The sequence below is a fragment of the Mya arenaria genome, chromosome 2, assembly GCF_026914265.1.
Source record: "Mya arenaria isolate MELC-2E11 chromosome 2, ASM2691426v1".
Taxonomy (NCBI): Eukaryota; Metazoa; Mollusca; class Bivalvia; order Myida; family Myidae; genus Mya; species Mya arenaria.
The window spans coordinates 67,179,863-67,202,731 of NC_069123.1; the positions used below are offsets into that span (position 1 = coordinate 67,179,863).

Sequence of the window (22,869 nt, forward strand, 5' to 3'; positions counted from 1 at the left end):
TATCCAACTGTCGCATGCGGTTTTCTCGATTTCTTTTACAATGATATATTTAATTACTTGCATACAATAAAAGTATACAGCAAATACAAACAGTTTGCGGTATGTGCCCCTTACTAATGTGTCTGGTTCATGAGATATTTGGAAATCTTTTCCTCGCAGAGGCGCGTGTCCACGCGTTCCAGGCAAGCCAAATCCTTGAAGAAAAACCGCTTGTTCCGTCATAGTGGTGGGATCTCACTACCAGAGAGCTTATACGCCTTCATTAACTGTTTGTATATCCGCTCGTCCGCCATGTCACATGTCTAGTATGCCAGTCATTTAGTAGACTGTAGTCATAAGGTTTGCTATGGGGGTATTATACGAAATATAGAGTGGCGATATTCTTGTATACATAAAAGGTGCATCATTTCTATTTGCTAGCGCGTTGAAATGAAAGCAAAATCCTTGCGATATAAAATCTTAAGTCAAACCTTAAATAACAACATTCTTATACCAAATCATGACACAGCTAAAATAATATATTTCAACACTTTGAAACAATATAATGATACAAATCACTGTTTTCAAACATATGTAGAAATCATTTAACAACATCATGTGTCATACATGTGGGCTGCTCATGGTTGCTTTAAATTAAATTCAAAATATCGTATTCAACATCTCTTTGAAACATCTTACTTGACATGTCTTTGAAAAAAGCACTCGTGAACCATGCTGCTGGCTCTTTAAATAAATTGACTTGTTCCAGTTTTTACAGATCGCACAAGACTTTAGATTTATGTAAACGGAAAAGACGAAAATTTGGTCCAAGAATATTTATTGCGTATACTGTATAAAAACAAAAATAAAAAATACACACAGATAGTTTATATATTGCTAACCATTCCGAACCTAAAATTATCAGCAGTTATTCTGCTTGAAAGAAAAACGTACTTAGTTAACATTAAATACTTAAAATAATATAAAAGCAAACCAATATTTGGGAGGAAATAAAATGCTTATTTCTATGCTTGTGTACTCGAATGGTAAAAAAAAATGGTTATCACACTAAAACGTTTGCCAAATAGTAAAAGGCTTGGATCAATAGATAGACAACCAATTAAAAGTGTGTAAGGCAAACAGCACTATTAAAACTATACAGCAAGATATTTATTATGTAAATCTCCCAGAGTAAAGTAGTTGTTAATTATTTTTTCTTGTCAAATGTATCCTTTCCCTTGTAGTTTCCAACATATCCGGAGTTTTCCGCAATATCTTCCCGCCCCTTAACCCCCTTTCCCTTCCCATCGGCGTCAAAGCGCTCCTTGTGTGCGCCAGTGTACTTGGAGGCGTCCGTCAGGCCGCCCACATTCCCAGTGGCTGATTGTTTCTGAAAAACGTAAATTAGGGAAGTCATAGGACACCAGAACCAGTCTGTATCTAGGAGAGCCATGCTACATTTGAAACGCCTGTTGAATATATGTTTAATTAAAATTACTAATACAACTATTGCAGCATTTCAGCAAATGTCAGAATGGCCTAGAGATTGAGTGTCCGCCTCCCGACAAAGAGGTTCCATGTTCATTTCTGGTCAAGTACGTTCTTGTCGCCCCTAACATAGACACTCGACCCAGTAAGCGGTCTCGAGAGTGTTTAAAATAAGCTGTATGCTTTCTACACAGTCGAGCTAAATTTATTTTGTATAAAGTATATGTCAGAATATAAACCGACATTGATGGTAGTATTAATAGAACATGAAAACGTAAGTGAACGCAAAGCATGTCTATGAATAATGTACAAGGCCGTTATGAGCCAGATTTGGTGATATTTCGTAAACAGATGCTGTAGAATACATGCTGGTCTTTGGTCACAGGCAATGAATCGTTAAATATTCATAACATTTATAACGGACAAATTACAATCAAGACTGTTAGCAATTGCTGTTATGCATGCTCAGTTATTCTTTATGTGCAAGATTCATTCAATATATAGAATACATTGCTTGTGTTAAATTGAAGCAAAAGAATACGTGTATGAATTATTCACACATTACTTAAAACATGAAATACTATATCTACTAAAAAGATATCCCTTATATATGTATTATATTGCTTTCAATTTTCCCTTGCGGACTATATATTAAATGAAATGAATGAATGACTGAATGATTATTGAAATAGTGTGGCGAAAGAAGTGGCGGAGCGAAAACACGTATGCGGCATATATTCGCCCCGACACGTGGAGCATTTTCCCTGCCACTTGGTACGTTTTCGTCCGCAACGTGGCGCACTTTCTCTTCGCCATTTGGCACATTTTTTGTCAAGCCATGTGGCGAGATTTTACATTTTCGCTGCGAATAGCGAAAACACGAAATGGCAGAAATCAGGCTCATAATAAATCAGGCATCCTTTACGCTACTACATTACGGTACTAATCAGTAGCAAGGCTAGTTTTGATGCAAATCATTAATGACGCCGCGAATGTTTTTGAAACATGACTAAAAGAAAGCATATCCAGTTCTCCAGCATACCAAGTTTGAGGTACCTGAATACAAGCATTATTCAGTTATTGAACGAAATCGGTTTAACAGCTCAAGATCACCACGACGTTGACTTTTGACCAACTGACGTCAAAATACGAATAGTAAAGTACAGGTCATGTTTGAGGGACTTATACAAAGTTCGAGGTCCAAGCGTGTTTTGTTTTTCAATTATTGATAGGAAAGTGCGTGTTTCAAGCTTACGGTCACAACAACCTTGACCTTTGTCCCACTGACCACAAACGCAATATTGTTCATCTGTTTGTCATTACCAACCTACCTACAAAGTTTGAGGTCCCTTAGCTAAAGCGTTATTCAGATATTGAATGTAAACCGATTTTCAACTGAAGGTCACCACAACCTTGACCTATGACCCACTGACCTCAAAATTAACATCTCATTACATGACACGTTTAAACCATTGATACTTTTTGTAGCCATTCTCAGAAATATCTGATTGTGATTGCCTAGCCAAAATTCAAAGATTGTTTTTAATCTATACAGTATTTCGTGCATGTGGCTAGTTTCTTGGGATGCTTACTAATCACAAATATTTTCCAGATCTAGTCAGTTACATTGGACGGATGTTATTGTTTGACATGACTTAGCTTTAGCCCTGTCATTTTAATGTTCGCATATGGCTTAGTTTTCGTGCGATACTTAATACATTTCTATTTGATGTTACAAGCCCTATACCTGTCATCATCGCACATAATCAGATTTCGTACGTAGTCTGACTTTCATTTTAGAGGCCCTGAAAACCCATGCATTCAAACTCTCCCACTTCATTAAAATGCTCTCCTGTCACTCTTATCGAAAATTACGTTTTCGCCCAATTCCTATTCCTATCGCTAATTACTTAATCCAGGGGTTTCAAATGTCAACTCCCAACCTGAAATCGTGTTTTGATCATCCATACGTGGTCAAAAAAACACAAAAAGAAATTGATACAGGTCGGGTCAGGTGATCTCCCCTCCCTTTCAACATTTGCGCATTAGCCCCATTGGCTCCCAAAGAGGTAGCCAGTTAACGACTTTACTAATACAGATCTGCTATCCGTCACTAACAGTTCTTTCTACTGGAACTGGGTCAGGCTACTCTTAACAGTTATACGGACATTGATTCCGCTTTTCGCCTTATCCCCCTTCATCCCACTGATCACCATCTTCTTGGTTTGAAATTTGACGACAAATATTATTTGGATACAAATGGGTTTGTCTTCTCCATGCCGGATTTAGTTCTGCGCTCCACCACATTGCTACCACTGTGCTCCAGAGTCGCCACATGGATCATATTCTTGATGATTTTTTGCTAATGGGACCATCAAATTCTCAAACATGCCAAACAAACTTAAGACAAATTCCTACAATTGTGTTCACTCATATTGGTTCCATTAAACAAGAAAAAAACTGAAAACTGAAACTCTTGTCGTAACTTTAATGGGTTTAGACCTAGATTCTATGTTCATGGAGGCTCGTTTGCCTCGGGACAAATGATTTTTTTAAGTTACGTTTTCTTCTTTCCTCGGCTTTTATGTCCCGAAAAATTGCGCTCAGAGAGCTGCAATCGCTACAAGGTTTGCTGAATTTCTTTTGCCAGGTTGTTTGACCAGGCCGCTGTTTCTTATGCCGCCTGACTGATCTCACCAAGAACATTTCCAAACCTCATCACAGGATCACTCTGTCCAGGGAAAGCCGAAAGGATCTCCATGCTAAGCAATTATTTGTCGAACATTTCAATGACATCAATTTGCTCCTGCAGAGACGTAAGGTTACTACCGTTTCCTTACATTTGCACGCCGATGCATCTGGACTCCTCGACTACGAGGCTATTTCCCAGTTTGATTTGTTTTTGTACTTGACCCGCTCTTTGGCAGCCTTGCGACATTATCTCAAAGAACTAACTCCTAACTGTGTCTTGAAATTCGGGGCCCGAAACTGACCAAAACTATATATCACGTTTATAATAGTTTGATAACACTTGAATAAATGCTCCTTTTTCATGTAATCAACTTGTTTGTGTTTTTCCCTTCATCCATATATGTTCGCCTTGGACTGATTTCTTAGTTCGGGCAATATTTAAATCAAAGTAATACATGTATTCATTTATTTATCTAATTTTAACCACAAACATCCTATATGTTCAAAGTCCCAGTCCCAGTATCTTTTAATGTAAAGGCTGCCTTTAAATGCCATAAGTGACACGAGATCGAAGTGACAGCAATTCGCAGTCAAATCAAGACAATGGAGACTTTAATATGTCGAGTGAGATACAAGTGATCCGGGTGCTATTACCCAAGCTCTTAGTTCATTAACGTTTTCGGTGTAAAGCACCAATACGGGATACAACTTACCTGAGTTGAACCAGTACCGGGTACACCATTTTTCCAGTACCACTTAACCACTGAGCTATCGGGGCGGGAAAGACCATTTACCATTTTGGTTTATATGATAATATTTATTTTTGATTTAAACTTTGAAGTAATTCGGTTTTTAATTTATATTTTTAATAATCATGCTTACACTATCTTAATTTAATATTTCAATTGAACGCTAAATTACATTAATTCGAAGGAAGGGATGTAAAAAGACAATGGTACGGCCATACTGTTCTACGTAATGAGTTGTCGCTGAATTTTCAAGTTAATCTCATTTACTCAAACATAGATTATTTCAAATAAGCAAAACATATTCCGAAACTTTTTTCTGAGCTTTGCGGAGTCCAAGTCTAAGGTTCGTAAAACCTAGGGCTGAAAATTTAAGGTATGTGCACTATTATGTTCAGAACCTATTCATTCATCTATGTGTAAGTATTGAAGTAAGTATGACTTTTGGTGACATACCGTGGCTTTGACATGTGGCCCTCCGCCGGTAATGCAGCTGCAGATGTCGGCCTTGATGGCTTCCACTTCCGGGTCGTTGTCGGCAATCTTGTTGTTTTTCGTCTTGCGCTTGGCGAGCTCGTGTGCTGTCTTTTGTACGAACTTGTCCACGTTAACTTTGTTCACCGTCATACACCTGAAGAAAAACACGCCAGTTGAAGATAGGGTTCAAACAAAGAGCCGTAAAACTATTTCTTTACTAAGCTTATTTCCAGACTGACAGTTTCACGTGCCGAGCCTGCTATTCTTTAAATTTTGAGGGATTGAAGGAGAATTCGGTACTGCCCCCTTCTGTTCCCAATTATCCTTCATTTTTTGTCCCAAACTGCAAAACTATTTTGAAAGTCTGCGTACCGAGTAAGATTAAATTTTACGTTCCGGTCAACAGCGTACCATCCTCTCCGAACACTCCTTGATAAGCCCATGAGTGCAGCATACCACAAGAGGGCTTTCTAGTATCATTGTTAGGCTATTAAAAGCGAAAATTATTTATTTTTTTAAAACGCATTTATTTGGAATATCTTGAATGCATGAATGTAAGATTTAATGGGTTCCTTAACCTTAAAATAAAGCCACTTATCGACCAGTTCTTCGTATATGAAATGGTGTTTATATGACACTGTTGATACCAACCAATAAACAACCATAAAAGGCGTATAAATACATACGGTTTCCCTTTCTCCTTGACGGCCGGAAAGACGCTGGCATCACATATGGACTTGACGTCGTATTTCTTGTAGTTCTTCTCCAGGCAGTCCGCCACCATTTTGCCGCTCGCCTTAGATGTCATCTGCGTCTTGTCCTTTGAGCCGGCTAGCGTACAAAACTCCTGAAACTTGGCCACAAGGTCGTCACCGCCGCCTGCCATTCTTCTGTAAGCAGGAACAGGACATTTTTTAGCAGCCAGACAAAATTCCCCCGAATAACTATTTTTTGCATAGGCGGGCAAAATCCTCCCATATGCTATTCAATGTCAATGCTGTAGATGATTTTTCATTTGTTTTATTGTGGAAGTCAACTTAAATAAATGTTTTTCTATGTGTTTGAAAAAAGGTGTTGTAAATTACGCTTTATTTTAGCAAATTCATATAACTTACAGTCTCTTTAGTATTGCAAATCGAAATCAGGAATGTTAAAAGAATTCATGCGTTGGGGTGACACAATGGGACGTATAATGGTAAACGGTTTAAAGACTTTATAAATTGTGTAATATTCTCTTTTTGAAGAGTTTTGAGGCTTTTAAAGTAAATAATATTTGAGATAATTAAGATAAACTACCTTTTGTTTCATAAAATTATATTTAAGTAAGTATTTTAGCTAAATGAAATAATATACTTTTAGTACCTGTGAACAGAATTGCTAAAGAAGTACTATCATGCTTTTCGCGCCTACATCTTTTTACGCTTACATTCTACAGAGCTGCATCAATCCTACTTGATGTCTTGTCGATGGCCGTAAAACTTGCGTTATTTTATTTCATATAATGACAAATTTTCCCGCGACTTGCGTATAAAACGTTTGAACATTTTGTTTTAGACAGATATACTATGCTTGTCACATTGACTTCCCTTTATACATAAAATAATTTATCAAAGATCAATACAAACGCCCTAGACATGAGGTTCATTTGATATACCTTTAGAATCATACCAAAAGCATAAACATTGCGTTGCAATTGACACAGATATTGAGGAACAACGGTCGACGTGTGGCAAATTTTAGCGTGACCTTCAAACTTCGTTCAATCAGACAAATGCACAACAATTCATATAATAATATGATAATTGAGTATCAGAGAGTTAATGTTCTCTTTAACCCACTCGCATGACATTTATATTATTCAGGTATTAGCCTTAAATGTGAATTGACAGTGCATGTCTATAGATAAGGTTTATTTCCGATATACCAATAATGGTGATTAAAGTCGGTGTTTACTGAAGATGTCTCGCTGTTAATCTAACGCATGTGAGAAAGCAGCGAACAAAAGTACACTCGTAACTCGAGTTCGACTCGATAACTTGAGTTAGAGAGCGGACAAATTAAGCCATAACTCAAAAGTGAAAGAAGCAATCGTGATGGTTGTAACACTCGCTTTAAATATTATGCTTATGAAGACTTTGGTGTTTGCACTTTTTGAGTGACAATCTAGGATATTTCAAATTTTGTGTTCATATTTTACGTAGATCGATTCTGACGAATGCACCAAGAATAGTTTCATAGAGTATAACTTATGTCAGTCAATTTTCCCACCCAGGCTAAATTGTTAAACTACAGTCAGTAGTAAAAAGGAGCATGTGATTGGTGTTTGCATTTTTGTGTTGGCCAATGGCAATCGAGGATGTTTCCAACAGTTTACGTAGATGCATAAACAATCACCCAATAAGTTAAACATTCCAATTTTGCCGTGCGGGCGAGGTTGCCAGCTCTATTGTATGCAGATGTCCAAAATGAAACTCTAACATACACATAGCAACGTTTTGTAAATCGGAACTTTAAAACTTAAAATCATATACAGCTAAATGAATCAAAGCTTGACGATTTAGGGGCATTTATCATCTGATTTATATTTAAGCAAATTTGCTGATTATCGAACTCGTTCAAATATGAATATGAAAAAATGGTCGTATTTGTGAGTAACAAGTCATGAAATATGTGGAAAGGATCCGCCTGTCGCCCATGCAGACGTATTAAATAAACATAGGTTATTGAATTTCATAGAAAACAGGCATATAAAACAACAAGAATCGTTCGTTAATAGGACCATCTTTTTAATGCACGTACCGTATGATTGCTTTTCGAAATCGATATATCTGTGTAGGTGTATATGTATTTGTAAAAAAACTTAAGTCTAAAGTTTTTCGTTTAGGAAAAGTTTGTTTGGTTTACCGGATAACACTTCAACTTAATTTATGACATTCACTCGATATAGAACTGAAATTCTTCATCCTACGATATTTGTCGCACGCGCGTTGATACCAAGGCCCATAACTCAGATTAAAGCTGCACTCTCACAGATTTACCGTTTTGACATGATTTTTGGACTAGGGCACTTGTGGCCTAGTTCATAGCCATAAACGCGATACCTGCATTCTCAAGCCGCATCTGGGGATTCACTGACGTAATGTATTCATACGCTGTATTTTGATTGGATTGCGGTTAGCGAATTTGAATAATCAAAGTAGTACCAGAACTGATAACAATGAAAACATCCAATAAAAATAATTCTCCTAACAATTCAAGCAAACTGTATGTTCTTTTAATGAAGCACAAGAAATTCATACGTAGCGAGTGGGTTAATCGGGTTAACTACATGAATGTTCTTGCATACGGTCAGATTATATGCAATAAGAATATGAACATATTAGAAAATTACGCATCGATTTTTTTCCGTTCAATGCTCTGTATTGATAGACTGGTACCCACTTTCTCTTTTATTCGAAATGAAACCAGTATCAGCTAACCGCGGTGCCCGTCGCGCATTCGAAATGTCTTGTGAATTCATACGTAAAGCGAATAAAGCGTGCGGTCTAAGTAGAAAACAACCAGGAAAGTTGGTTTAAAAAAGTATTGTTATCCTTTGTATAGAATGTTGGTATTCCGAAGTCGGTCCCTGTTCTTTTTTTCGACATAATTTGCATGTTTCCGTGATATTTTCTTTTCGATACAAAGTTTTTTTAACTAATCATCGCATGGCACTTAGCACTTTTTTAAATACAATAGATTTTTGGTATTTATTGTTCAAATACTATTAATGTTGACTAAAAACCATATGCCGCGTACCTGTATAACTATATATTTTTTAGGAAAAGTAAATCAGGGTACCAGTCTACTTATTGACCTCAAAATGTACTCTGATCAGAGCGTCCGAATGATTCAGACATGTATGTTATCACTACTTCCGGATGCTGATGATGTGAATTTTATAGTGTTTTATTGAGGAAATATAGCCGACATTGAATGATTACCACCATCAAACGGATTTATTTTCATCTTACCGTGGGTAGCATTTTTATTTTGACACGTAAATTTTCAAGCAATACAAGTTCGTTTGAAAAAATCATGTGATTTCAATTTTGCAAAATGGAGATAAAAAAATATCAAATATGCGCATACTTATTTATAGAGTTTCATTCTAAATGAAGCCAAATGTATTAATATGGAAAATTCCACCCAGTAAAAGTAAGTCTTCATAGCATAGTAGATACGACACTTCACTGCATTTTTTTTTTCATTTTGGTATTTTATTTACAATAACGATATCAAAGAGTAAAATATTTTATTAAAAAAGTGTCCTTAGATTCGTTACAGGAAAAAAAAAACTTTTTTGGTGCCAATCTGGTGTACAGTCCCTTTCGTAAACAACAAGTGAAACCAATGCTGTATTAATTTGAGACAAACAAAAAGAAGACAGCACAAAGCTCAAAAAGTGTGACTAATGCAGGGATAATTCTATGTCAGATTTTCAATGAGATAATTGCTCCCATTTGTCCAAAATTGGTGAGAGAATTTTAATTTCAGTGAGATTTTTTATAATACTGGATAAAAAAGGTGACAGGTTTTCTATATAGTATATAATTTCATCATTGAAAATCTTCTCTGAAACTGCAAATAACAGACCTTTGATATAAAAGGACTTGATCAAATTAAAGAGGTATGTGTGCCAACCACGTAAATTAATTTGTACAAGTCTGATTTAACGACTTTGAGAAATTCAAAAGAACTATGACTTTATCTGATTTAACGCTTTAGCCCCCCCCCCCCCCACACACACACACACCCACACACGCACACCCCCCCCCCCTCACTCTACGCACACTTAACTAGATTTTTCAAATTTCCTTTGCAGCTTGCAAGCAGTTTTAGTCTTAAGTTTAAGCTAGCCCATCAAACAGTGACCCCTTGTGATGTGAGCCGATTTTGTCAATGCTTAGAACATGGTTGTCAACATTCCCCTAAATGAAGCCCTAGTCCATCAGTGCTTTCATCACTTTGATTTTGTCTATGAATGAGCCAAGTCCTGCGTAAATATCTGCAAACCAGTGATATAAGCATGTTGACAAAAGATCAGATCGCAGATCTTCATATTTCCGTTCGAAAATAATTGTTTAAAGGCTAAAAGCGTTACTAACGGTTTAAGAAAAAAACACATAAAACATCATTTTTTTAACTAAATTATGAAAGTCTGCGGTCCGATGTTTTGTCAGCAGTCTTTTATCAGTGGTTTTCTTGCACTTTCGCATAAATTGGCTCTTTTGAAGACGAAAAATAAAACAGTTGTCAAAACGTTTAATCTGTGAGGGTGTAGCTTTAACCAGAATGCCAGATATTGATTAATTTATTACAAGAACGTTCGAATGCAATTCTGTAAAAGTTCAGTATATGATAGACGTTATTCATTTCGGCTGCCCCGCTTGTTATTTTATGGCATTTGTTTTTGTATATATGCTTATTTAAATAAGAATTACATAACCTTCAGACGGGATATATTCCGATTGCATCTCAGTTTTATTGTATATGCAACACATTTAGATGAAAATAAAAACTCATTTGAATAAAAAAACTTCCTTTTCCAAAATATGAAATTAAGCAAACTTAAAGAATCCAAACACACGTTCTCCTTTTTGCAGTAATAAATTCCTTTAATCAAATTACAAAAGAAACTTACACAAATTTGAACGTTTATATATATGCTTAAAACTTCCTTCTTTAACAAGCGCACCTTTCAAAAGCAGGGCAAGATCGCTATATCAGCTAGAGTTCATAGAATGGGAAATTGCGCTCGACAGTATTGGAAGATCCATTGTAACCAATGTAAACATCCCGGTTGCTACCAATAACTGTCACGTGAGTGAAAACACTTATTGGAGGTAGCTTGGCTCAATAGTTCGTTTTTATTCATAGCCAATGAATACATTATATTTACAAAAGTAAGTAAACATTAAAGCCTAAATTCTCTTCAGCTTATATGGGAATGCGTGTCTTTACAAGTAATTTTATTATCAGCGGGTCCTATTTCAATAACGTATTTATTGACAAGTTCAAGGTTATTCACTTATTGTATTTCATGTATTCTGATGACCCTCAGCTGGCCCATAACTCACTGTGCTTTTGTAACAAATATTTGCCACTTTCATTTATTCAGCGCATTGGAATTTCAAACGGAAGTTAACATATTTTTAAGAAGCTTCTTCGATGGCAGACAGGTGACAAAACGTATTATTTTTTATCTCGTTACAACGACTTTCGTATTTCGTTAAAAAACTTTGTATCTCGTTTAAACGACTTACGTATCTGGTCAAAACGATTAAAAAAAGTTAAACGACTTATGTATTTCGTTTAAACGACGAAGAGATCTTGTTAAAATGCAAAATGACACGCTAAAACAACTAACGTATGTCGTCAAAACGACTTGGTTTCTCGTTTAAAGCTGCTTCACAGATTGACCATCTTAACAACTTTTTTATTTTGTCTTGGAAAGAGCAACTTTTTGCGTAAATATCTGCAAACCAATGATATAAGATTGCTGACAAAATAAGATCGTAGATTTTCATATTTCGGTACGAAAATCAATGTATTATGGCTTAAACGGTTAAGAAAAATGCTTAAAACATCATTTTTGGTACTTAAATATAAAATCTGTGATCTGAATTTTGTCAGCAGTCTTATATAACTGTGTTTTTTATGGATTTTTGTAAAAATTGGCTCGTTCCAAGACAAAAAAATAAAAATAAAATGTCAAAACGTTCAATCTGTGAGAGTGCAGCTTTAAACTTTCCTTCAACCCATTCTAGTTCGACTTCGGTGTACATAACGTAACTTTGATCTTGGACAATTATATAAAAACGTCTTATGTATCACGTTTAATTGATACTAGAATCGCCTTATATACCCGCGCATCAACATCGATGGAGTGTGGCTCTTGTATGTAATTCGAGTGAAATTATTACACAAGTCTGATTGTCATTGACGCGAGATGCTTTAGTCGCGTTTATCGAAATACGCAGTCGTTTGAATGAGTAACTTAGTCTTTAAAACGAAATACGCAAATTGTTTTAACGAGATTGAATAATAACACGAATGTCACATCATTGCCACCGTAAGCTTCAGATGCTTATGAAACTCGATGAAATATTTCTTTGGGAAATGAATAAACTTCAAGCATAAAGCGTTTTAATGATTTAAAGGGTGAACTTTAATATCATTACGACAATCAATACTTGAACATTACGACAATCAATACTTGAACATTACGACAATCAATACTTGAACATTACGACAATCAATACTTGAACATAACGACAATCAATACTTGAACATTACGACAATCAATACTTGAACATTACGACAATCAATACTTGAACATTAATCATAAACCCAAGCCCATATCTCACTGATCCATTCATCTACTTCAGGTGCAATATTATGGAAATCGTTGAGATACGATTTATTTACGTCTGTTTAAATACACCACAATAAAACCAAGTGCAGAACGTATGCACTATATAACTCAATCATTGACAATAGCTTATCGGTTACATGTTCAAAATGCCACGACAGTAGATCTATATAATCGTTCATGAAATGATAGTCAGCTGCTTGTTTTGTATAAATAAAACCTTTGAAGACAAACCACAATGTAACAAGATACTAGGAGGCCCTCAGATATTAGCTGCACTTTTTCATTGACTGATATTCTGATTAGAACCCTTATGGGTTGTTTTGTACGGATTTATTTTAGTTGTAAATGGATAAATGTAACCAATAGTTTGATTTAAAAATAAGTTGAGAAATAAAAAGGTTCCATTGGAGCTTCACAAAGTGTAACTAACAGTGAGAACTACGTACACATTTATGTAATAGTCCAAGGTCAAAGTTACGTTATGTACAGGGAAGTCGAACTAGTATGGATTGAAGGAAAACAAACACCGTTTGAATGAAAAACGGGCATTTATTAAAATGCCATAACATATATAGAAAAAATAAAACCAGTTTCAGTTTGCTATGCCTTTACAACTTCGATAAGTGAGCACGTCCAACGCACACTTTTCATAAACAATGTTTGTCCAAAGTATTTGGAAATCGTGTACAAAAATCGATATAAACACCTTTATATCATCTTAAAGTTCCAGCAGAAAGTGGCATTGCAAGAGGCCTATGACAGGTTCCCGTAGTCCCGCTTCGCAATCACAATAGGCTTCCCATGTCTCAAGTCAAATACGTGTTTCATGCCCTTGGGAAGGTCAGGCCGCCTAAAGCGGTAGTTCATGTTCTCCATCGTTCGGTTCGGCTCCGCTTTCTCGTGCAGCTTCGCCCCCGGTTTCCCGCCCTTCCCTTGCACGGGATCTCGACCATCGTTAGGCTTCTCAATCTGAAAATTAGAAAGTGTGTAAATGTAAATGTAAATTAATTGTTTGAAGAGGTACGAAGAATTCTCTCAATCTATCATTTTTCTGTAAACATCCAAAATGATTTTAACGTCCTTCCGTAAAGGCATTTTAGTTCATTCTCACTAGTCATGTTGCCAAGTTGTACTAATTACTTACGGTTCCTGTCAGCATTACTTTGGTATTGCGGACGATGTTTTCCAACAACTCCTTGGTAACGGTAACTCTTGGATCGTCCCTGGGTAGTTTTGTATCGCCCCTCTTGATCTTCGTGATTTCGTGGGCGAGGTTTGTGATGTAAGCGTCAACATGAGCAGGGTCCACCCTAATGTGTCTGAAATAATGAAATATCGGAAGTATGAGTGTATTTATATACGTGTATGCCAACATGAAGTATTTTATGTTATCAGGGATGAACTGAATCATTCCAAGCTGGTTCTGCGGGTTGAACCGTCATAGCCAAAGCGTGGCTTATCAGCACACTAATTCAGTGATACGGCGACCAGAGATCACGTGGCCAATTGTTAGCCTTCCAGCGCGTCTGTTCTCATAATTTCTTCAGAGATATTTGCTTGCAAATTTAAAGTATAATTTTCTTCCATCCTCTCTGTCAACCACTACACGTTTTCATACAAAACAAGTTATGTATAGTATAGAATATAGTTTTTGACGGCATTTAATAAGTCGTCCTTTTCACAAATTGTGGTTTATTTTTCGCGTCCCTCATTCAAGCTCGAAGTTGTCATGGCTTAAATTGTTATCACGAAAGAGGTTCTAATGCTAGCTACTACCCATCTATTAGATCCGTAAGTGTTTCAATCAAACTTGAAATCATGCTTAAACCAAAACGCTCTCCAACTTTCGCATGCGGTTTGCGCGAGATCTTTTTACACTGACATGTTAATTAATTTCACGTTGACCGACCATTGTAAATAAATTAATAAATGTATACAGCAAACATACAAACAGTTTGCGGTGTGTGCCCCTTACTGATGTTTTTTGTTCATGAGATTCTTGAAAACCTTTTCCTCGCAGTGGCGCATGTCCACGCCCTCCAAATCAGCCACGTCATCCCAGAAGAATCGCCGGATGTTCCGGCTACACATGCGCGTCATAGTGGTGGCGTCCTCACTTCCAGAGAGCTTGCACGCCTTCATAAACTGTTTGCAGACCCGCTCGTCCGCCATGTCACCTGGCTAGTATGCTATTGTAATAAGATGACTGAATTAATAAGGTTTGCTATGAGGTTTTATATGAAATTTAGGGTGGTAATATGCTTATATATAACACGCCTCACACATAAATGACGCAACGCAATTGATCAACGACTGTCACGTGATGACCCCATATTTTTTCCATATTGAGTCACCAAATTTATATCGTACCAAAATGACGTCTGTTTTCCGATTATGATGTATATTCCGATAAATAAATGAAACATTTAAACATGTTAAAGCCTAAGTCACACATTCAGGATTTTTACTGCCGTCCTTGATAGGACCATTCCCGATTAAAATGTGTCAAAAGTCTGATCAAGATCCTGTGATTCGTGGCTGGAAATTCAAACTTTTATTAAAATTTGTAAAAACATTTATTTAATCACGACAACATATTGTTCAGGAGGCGTCCCGATCCAGCCGTTTCCAGCAGAATTCGTCCCGATTATCCCGTTCTAAATCCGATTCTGATCCGATTTGTATCTTTGTCATGGTAAAAAACGACCGAATCTGTCACGACATAGTCACGATTGTAATCCGACTAGACAAAATCGGCTGAGTTTCCCGAATGTTACGGGACGCACCTAACTGTCGGGAGTGCTTGGCCGACCTCTCCGGACCATTCCCGATCCGTAGGACTCTCTTACGAACATATACGACTGCGTTCAGACAATGATAGGACATTCCAGATCAATGAGGATAGTAATCCGACTTTTTCGCTTTTCGTGTCGTAGCGCTGTCTGATCTCAAACGGGAGCCATAATCGGCACTGTGTGAACGCCGCATAACAGGTTGTCGATGTGATATATAAGTTATGGTTTTAGAAGGTGATTCGATATAGGATATACGAGGCGCAGGAACCCGAATATGGTTTCCTGCGCCTTTTATATCCCATATCGGGTCACCTACTAACCCCGTAACTTAAAATATATTGAAAGTGCATTATCGCGTAAAAATGAAAGCAAATCGTCAAGAAAGCAAAACTGATTATGCCTTAATTAACAAGATTATTATGATAATTTCAAACAATAAACTGTTCTCAAATTATGACACCATTTGATTAATATAATACATACAAATAGTTTGAAACAATGTAATAGTACAAACCTCTCTTCCCTGAATCAGACCTGAATTCCACTTCAAGAGTTTCCAAAGTTGAACCACATGTATGTATCATTTCGCAACACCATACGTCATACATGTGTTAGCCATGATTGCTTTGTATCCAAACCAAACATATTCCTTTACATGCCTTAGAAACAAATGACCCGTTTTCCACGCTGCCTGCTTTTTTATTAAATAGACTTGTTTCAGTATTCACGGGTCAGACAACGCTTTCGATATATATATATATATATATATATATATATATATATATATATATATATATATATATATATATATATATATATTTAGAAAGGACAAAATCCGGTACAGGAACAATATTTATTACGTTTATGTAAAAACAAATAAAAATAGCAAGGCACACAGATATTTTGAAACATGTTTGAATATTGCTTGCCTATTTTTTTTTCATTATATTTAAAAATATCAGCAGTTTTCCAGGTTGATCCAAATGCATGTACGTACAACTTAAAATAACATAAAAAAGGGTTGGCAAAAACGCGCACATATTGTGTATATAAAACTAGAATGGTAAAAAATGGCTATCACACTAATACGTTCGCCAGTTAGAATAAAAAGGCAACCATTAGAAGTGTGCTTAGCAAACAACATAAGCGAATTTAAAACTCTTTAGCAAGACAGATAATATTCCTGTTTGTAAATGTCATTGACGTCAGCATACATGCATTCATACATAGATATATACATACATGTACAAACATAAATCGAATACTTAATTATCTTAACTTTTCCAGACTATAAAAGTTCGTTAATAATTATTTCTTGTCAAATGTATCCTGTCCCTTGTAGTTTCCAACATATCCGGAATTGTCCGCTATATCTGCCCGTCCCTCAATCCCCTTTCCCTTCCCATCGGCGTCAAAGCGCTCCTTGTGCGCACCAGTGTACTTGGAGGCGTCCGTCAGGCCGCCCACATTCCCAGTGGCTGACTGTTTCTGGAAAACGCAACATAGGGAAGTGAGTCAACGATGAGGTTGTATTGTACAAGCCTCTAAAATAGGACACAAGTCCTGTGTTAATCCAGGAAAGCGCCACCGGTGCTACATTTGAAATGCCTAAATATCGATATTTAATTAGATATGTACAATGCACCTTTTCTGCAACCGGCATCATATAAAACAACATTTATTGATCACTTCGACTTTGTGAATGAAACCATTAAGAGGTTGGTGTTACAACTAAATGGAAACGTGAGTGGATTCAAAGAATATCTATGAATAATGTAAAGGCCGTAATGAGAGTTTCACACCATTTGGTGATATTCCGATAACAGAAGCTCTAGAGAAAATGTTTGTCTTTGATCACAGGCTATGACGTGTTCAGTTAGTACTTAAATTTGTAAACAATAAAACTTAATAAAAATCTGGGAAATGAAGTTCATTGGCCGTGGCTGATTTTAATTTGATCGGGAGACTTTAAAGAACTACAAGTATTACCATTAGTGTTATGTATGAAGAACTACAAGTATTACCAGTAGTGTTATGTATGAAGAACTACAAGTATTACCAGTAGTGTTATGTATGAAGAAATGTTATTATCATAATATTGAAACAGTGTTCAGTTTCTGTGGGTGTGCTGACACTAGTAAAACAAGTAAAACTTGGTGGAAAGATAGACTGACTAAAATATGCTCTATGAAACTATTTCAGGTGCGTTCGTAAGAATCGATCAACAGTACGTAAAATAACTGAACAGAAAATTATTTTAAAAATCCTCGATTGTTATTGGCCCACACAAAACAGCAAATACTAAGAATCATTGATGGCTGATTCTTTCCGATATTTCGTGTTTTTGCCTTTTCGTGGTAAAGGGGCGAAAATTGAAGATGCGTTTACAGCGCTGGCCGGGTGAAAATGCGCTAAGAAGGGGACGAACATGCGAAATATGAATAAGATTTTGGCTAGGGCGAATGACGATAAAGATTGTATAGACTTTTTCACATGCAAGTGTAAGATATTTTATTTGCCAAACATATAGCAATTTTCAACAGCATAACAATACAATAATAAAATAAAGCTTTTCACTTATGTAACATGGGTGTGAAGCTGAGACTAAGAACGATAGAGAATTTGGGCTTTGTGGGTCGTTAAGAATACACACGATTATACATTTAGAACCTGTTCAATTTCATTCAGCGATTTGGAAGTTTAAGTTTCGAAATACGTATGACCTATGGTGACATACCGTGGCCTTCACCTGCGGCCCTCCACCGGAAATGCAGCTACACATGTCGGCCTTGATGGTTTCCACTTCCGGGTCGTTGTCGGCAATCTTTGTGTTTTTGGTCTTGCGCTTGGCAACCTCGTGTGCGGTCTTCTGTACGTACTTTTCAACGTTAGCCTTGTTCACCGTCATAAATCTGAAGAAAAGCACGCCAGTTGAATCTATGGTTCGTTCAAAAAAGCCTATTTTCCGTCTGACTTTTTATGTAAAAGCTTCACTCTCACATCAGTTGACAGTTTTGACCCTTTTTAATTAAATTGTCTCAGAATCAGCTGATTTTGGCATCAATGCCTTAAATTCAACGATAATAAAGATAACTCTGTCTTGTAAATTGGCAAATGCTCAATTTGTATATAATATTTTTTCTAGCGAACAAATGTAAAAAACAACGATTTAATTTACAACATTTTTACAAACTTCAATACTATACCAAATTGTATTTTCCATGTACATAATGCTACTTATAAAATGTGATGTTTAAATTGTATGCTATACTTTTCAAGCGTGTCAACTAGCGGAGCCGTGCGCGTATGGACTGGCCGTGCAACCGGGAAAACTAGTTGATGTTATGATCTAATCCATCTTGCTTTTTCTATTTGTTTGCTTGAACGTAATTAGAACCGACATCAATAAATACTTTTTTAATACGTTACCTATTAAAAACTCTTTGCTTTTATTTCTAAGTCACCAGACCAGTGGTAAGTTTTGTTATATTATATAATTATGTCTGTCATCATGTCGGAAAATAGCTTTTAAATGAAGATTATATTAACTTGTATCTTGACTCTTGTATCTTGCCACAAACACGTGCCGTGCCTGTCTATAATTGTAAGTCAAGTTTTGCGTTTTGATGTACAGTGCACAAACCTCTCGAGTTCTGACCACTCATTAATAAGCCAATAAAATACTGCATACCAAATGAGGGGGGATATTTTAAACCCGATTGATTGGGATTATCTTTAGAGATGAATGTGCATGAACGTGAGAGTGTATGGGTTCCTGCCATTTGAAAAAAAAAGGCTTCTGGCAAGTAGACGAATCTGCTGTCCATACATGACACTCTAAACAGCAAACTTTAAACGACCAAAAAATACATACAATCAGTAATTTTAATACATACGGTTTCCCTTTCTCCTTGATAGCCGGGAAGACGCTGGCGTCACAAATGGACTTGATGTCGTATTTCTTGTAGTTCTTTTCCAGGCAGTCCGCAACCATTTTGCCGCTCGCCTTGGATGTCATCTGAGTCTTGTCTTTTGATCCGGCTAGCGTACAAAACTCCTGAAACTTGGCCACAAGGTCGTCACCACCGCCTGCCATTCTTCTGCTACATGGAACAATACACTTCTGTGGTTACGTATTGGCGGCAGACAAATTTCGCCAGAATACCCCAACCATTTTTTGCATAGACGGACAAAAACCTCTCATATGGCACTGATAATTTGGAATGTCATTTTCCATTTTATATTGTTTAGGTGGTATAGTGTTTATTTTGTTTCTACATTTAACCACAATTCTATTCAGTAACAAAGTAAAATATAGTTTAAACATAAAGATGTTAAAAATATGTTAAATGATACGTATTGCATATTAAGCTGTTTTTTTGTAATTTCAGAAAGTGACAAAAGTAACAGTGTTTCTTAACTGCCTTATCTTACTCGATGTCTTGTCAATACGTCATTTCCTTTCATACATATAAGACGGTGTTTGACAAACTTTCCCGCGGTTTGCGTAAAAAAAACGTTGGAACGTTTTGTAACAAATCACACCGCCATTTTGTTGCTTTTTTTTGCATATTCGCTATTTTTATATATAATTAAGCGTAGATCAATATAAAAGTGATAGACATGAGGTAAAGAACCATGCCAAGAACTTATACATTGCTTTGCAACTGACTAAGATATTGAGGAGCAATGGTCGACGTATGGCAAAATCAAACGTGACCCCCCCCCCCCCCCCCCCACACACACACACTTCGTTCAATCAGACGAATGCACAACATTTCATATAATGATATATAATAAGAGTATCAGAGAGTTATTTTTTATACATAGTTCGTACTTATACGCACGTTCATGACATTCATATTATAAAGGTATTAGCTTTTAAGTATGAAGTGACAGGGCATGTTTATAGATAAGAAATCCCAATAATGGTGATTTATGTGCGTTTCGATCTATTCTCAAAGAAAAGGCTTGGAATTTTGAATATCAATTTAGATTTTAACCAAGATGAACTTTCAATACAATTGTATTTCGTTTCAAAAAGTGTTATAGTCCATTAATCATTGTGAATTGAAATTCGTGTTATTGAACATAATAAGTATAGGTTCGTGGCCTCGTTAAAATTCATTATGAATTTAGTTAACAAGGCTGAAAAAAATGAGCACTGTTTATAATAGTGTACATGCGCGTTATAGACAGGACCGCTCCATCAGGAGAGTTCCAAATACCGCTAATTTATACATGTTCGGGATGTTGTTGCTGTTGCTGTTGCTGTTGAGTTTATAAAGGTCTAGTACCCGTGCCCTATAATGGCAGCATAATGTCTTTACACCGTCACATTCCCAAGTGTGACTTAAGCACCGGTTGATGGGATATTCGCCAAAAGAGTAATTCTGTAACAAAAATGCCGCGAGACCTGCGACATATTCGGGACTGGGCCCAGGGTTTGTAGTATAAAGGGCGAAATTTCGGGGCGGATTTAGATATAAAAAATTCACTTGGACAACTTTAGCCCCCCCCCCCTCCCCCTAAATCCGCTAGCATATTTCACGGCAGAAACGAATATTATAAATAGAGATTCAGAACCAAATGACATGCGTAGTACATGCACTATGTTGGCACACAGAGCATTTCTCTTGGGTGCTGCGTCACATATAAAATGTGAACATATATCACATAAAACCTCAGACCTGTACAGATTAGAAACAAACAAATCAGTTGACCTTCAAATGTTAGCTTAGGTTCTGTTGGTTAATTGATCCTATATTTTTCTTGGCTTCGCATTTAGAAGTAGGGTAATTTGGAAATAAGCGATAGCACTTAACATATCCCCACACCACATCTTAAACATAAAATAGCAATAGAGTTCAAGGATATTCGTTCGCATTTTGATCAATATGTCTGCCTGCTTCCCTGGGAGCAAATGTTGCAATTTAAGTACAGATTATTATAATTTTGTCAACGATTATTATATATACATGTATTCTATTGCAGCATACAATGATACAGAACATAAGCATTCGATCTCAAATAGATAATTATATTATATAATTTAATAACATACTTGTCTTTTAATATTCCACAAGAGATTTCCTTCACAATATTCTCTCAGCACGCACCGTTCAACTGTGTTGGTTTCTGGGTGTGTTGGTTTCTGGTGTTTCAATGTGTTGCTACAGACTATTGATTTGGGAACTGGACATGTTATGTGTCCGGACTTAATATTATATACAACCCTGGGATTATAAGTCTTTCATGCCATAATCTCTCGCGAATTCTCTTGTTATATGTTTGTATAACCGGTTATTGAACTTGTCAAATTAAAGTCATCTGACCACAGAGTGGACAGCGCAAATCGATCGTTAAAATCTATAAACAGACAACAACTGACAACTATAATAAATTAACGATACATACCAGGGCGTGTCCAGGCTTAAGTATATAAGAGGATCGGAACTTTGAAGGGCGCAACTTTAGACGTGCCGCTACCCCCATCCCGACCCCTTTCTCCCCAAACCTGAAAGCTATATGGTTTAAGTAAAGTCTTATAAGTTAAGTGAAGTTGGGGGGGGGGGGGGTCCTACCGTCGTTTCAATCTAAAATGATGAATTGCTGTTATTTCTCCGATATTGACGCACACATATTCACTTGGACAATTGGGGGCGACTTTGGGCGCCCTCCAAAGCCACAAATGCATACCGATAATGAACAGAAACAAGATTACGGATTCAATTTTAAGCCATAAGCTGGGCTGATACGCACTTTTGTAAGAATTTGTTAAGATGTCTGAGCTTCATTTCTTTTGATGGTAGGTTTTAATGTAAGGACGCAAGTGGTTTTCCACCTTTAATCAATAACATTATTGGTGATTTGAAAGTGTTCACTAAACAAAGTATGGCGTGTTTGCCACAATTCGAGAATATATTATCATTTTGGTATATTTCTTGAAAATAAAGTTCACTACTTAAATTAAAATCAAATCACGAACGAAAAGTGAACTGTTTCCAGGACGGTTTTTTACGAATAAACCTATTAATATTGCAAAATCCCAGGTGCAAAGGAAGTTTTAACAATTCATAAGTTGCGATAGTGATCATTATTCATTCTACAGCCTCCGCCGTGTCAAATAAATCACCAAATGGTAAATGTAAATTATTCATAGACATGTTTTGAATTCCATCACGTTTCCATAAACATGCCATTGTAACCAAACACTTCCATGATTGAAAAATGGAGGCGACGTTAAGATTGACATAAATGTCAGTAAGAAAAGGCG

General features: G+C 36.5%; 3 protein-coding genes across 5 annotated transcripts; all 3 read right to left on the bottom strand.

Moving 5' to 3' along the window:
• Positions 1 to 503: 503 nt before the first annotated feature.
• On the bottom strand, positions 504 to 11,226 carry LOC128213356 (tubulin polymerization-promoting protein family member 2-like). Of its 2 annotated transcripts, none has more exons than XM_052918982.1 (4): positions 11,119 to 11,226; positions 6,068 to 6,271; positions 5,361 to 5,535; positions 504 to 1,369 (listed from the first exon to the last, which is right to left on the bottom strand). In XM_052918982.1, the coding sequence occupies exons 2-4, from the start codon at positions 6,265 to 6,267 to the stop codon at positions 1,187 to 1,189; spliced, it is 558 nt and encodes a 185-aa protein (XP_052774942.1). In that variant the 5' UTR covers positions 6,268 to 6,271; positions 11,119 to 11,226; the 3' UTR covers positions 504 to 1,186. The 2 variants fall into 2 exon arrangements, with proteins under 2 accessions (XP_052774942.1, XP_052774932.1); XM_052918972.1 differs by having other exon boundaries at positions 11,065 to 11,219.
• A 293-nt stretch (positions 11,227 to 11,519) lies between these two features.
• On the bottom strand, positions 11,520 to 16,230 carry LOC128213347 (uncharacterized). Its single transcript, XM_052918960.1, has 4 exons — positions 16,108 to 16,230; positions 14,774 to 14,987; positions 13,943 to 14,117; positions 11,520 to 13,767 (listed from the first exon to the last, which is right to left on the bottom strand). Exons 2-4 carry the CDS (start codon positions 14,968 to 14,970, stop codon positions 13,552 to 13,554), a joined length of 588 nt encoding a protein of 195 aa, XP_052774920.1. The 5' UTR covers positions 14,971 to 14,987; positions 16,108 to 16,230; the 3' UTR covers positions 11,520 to 13,551.
• Positions 16,231 to 16,490: 260 nt separating this feature from the next.
• Positions 16,491 to 21,760, bottom strand: LOC128225115 (tubulin polymerization-promoting protein family member 2-like). Of its 2 annotated transcripts, none has more exons than XM_052935149.1 (4): positions 21,658 to 21,760; positions 19,490 to 19,696; positions 18,331 to 18,505; positions 16,491 to 17,081 (listed from the first exon to the last, which is right to left on the bottom strand). In XM_052935149.1, the coding sequence occupies exons 2-4, from the start codon at positions 19,687 to 19,689 to the stop codon at positions 16,902 to 16,904; spliced, it is 555 nt and encodes a 184-aa protein (XP_052791109.1). In that variant the 5' UTR covers positions 19,690 to 19,696; positions 21,658 to 21,760; the 3' UTR covers positions 16,491 to 16,901. The 2 variants fall into 2 exon arrangements, with proteins under 2 accessions (XP_052791109.1, XP_052791108.1); XM_052935148.1 differs by having other exon boundaries at positions 19,490 to 19,693; positions 21,658 to 21,753.
• Between the last annotated feature and the right edge of the window lie 1,109 nt (positions 21,761 to 22,869).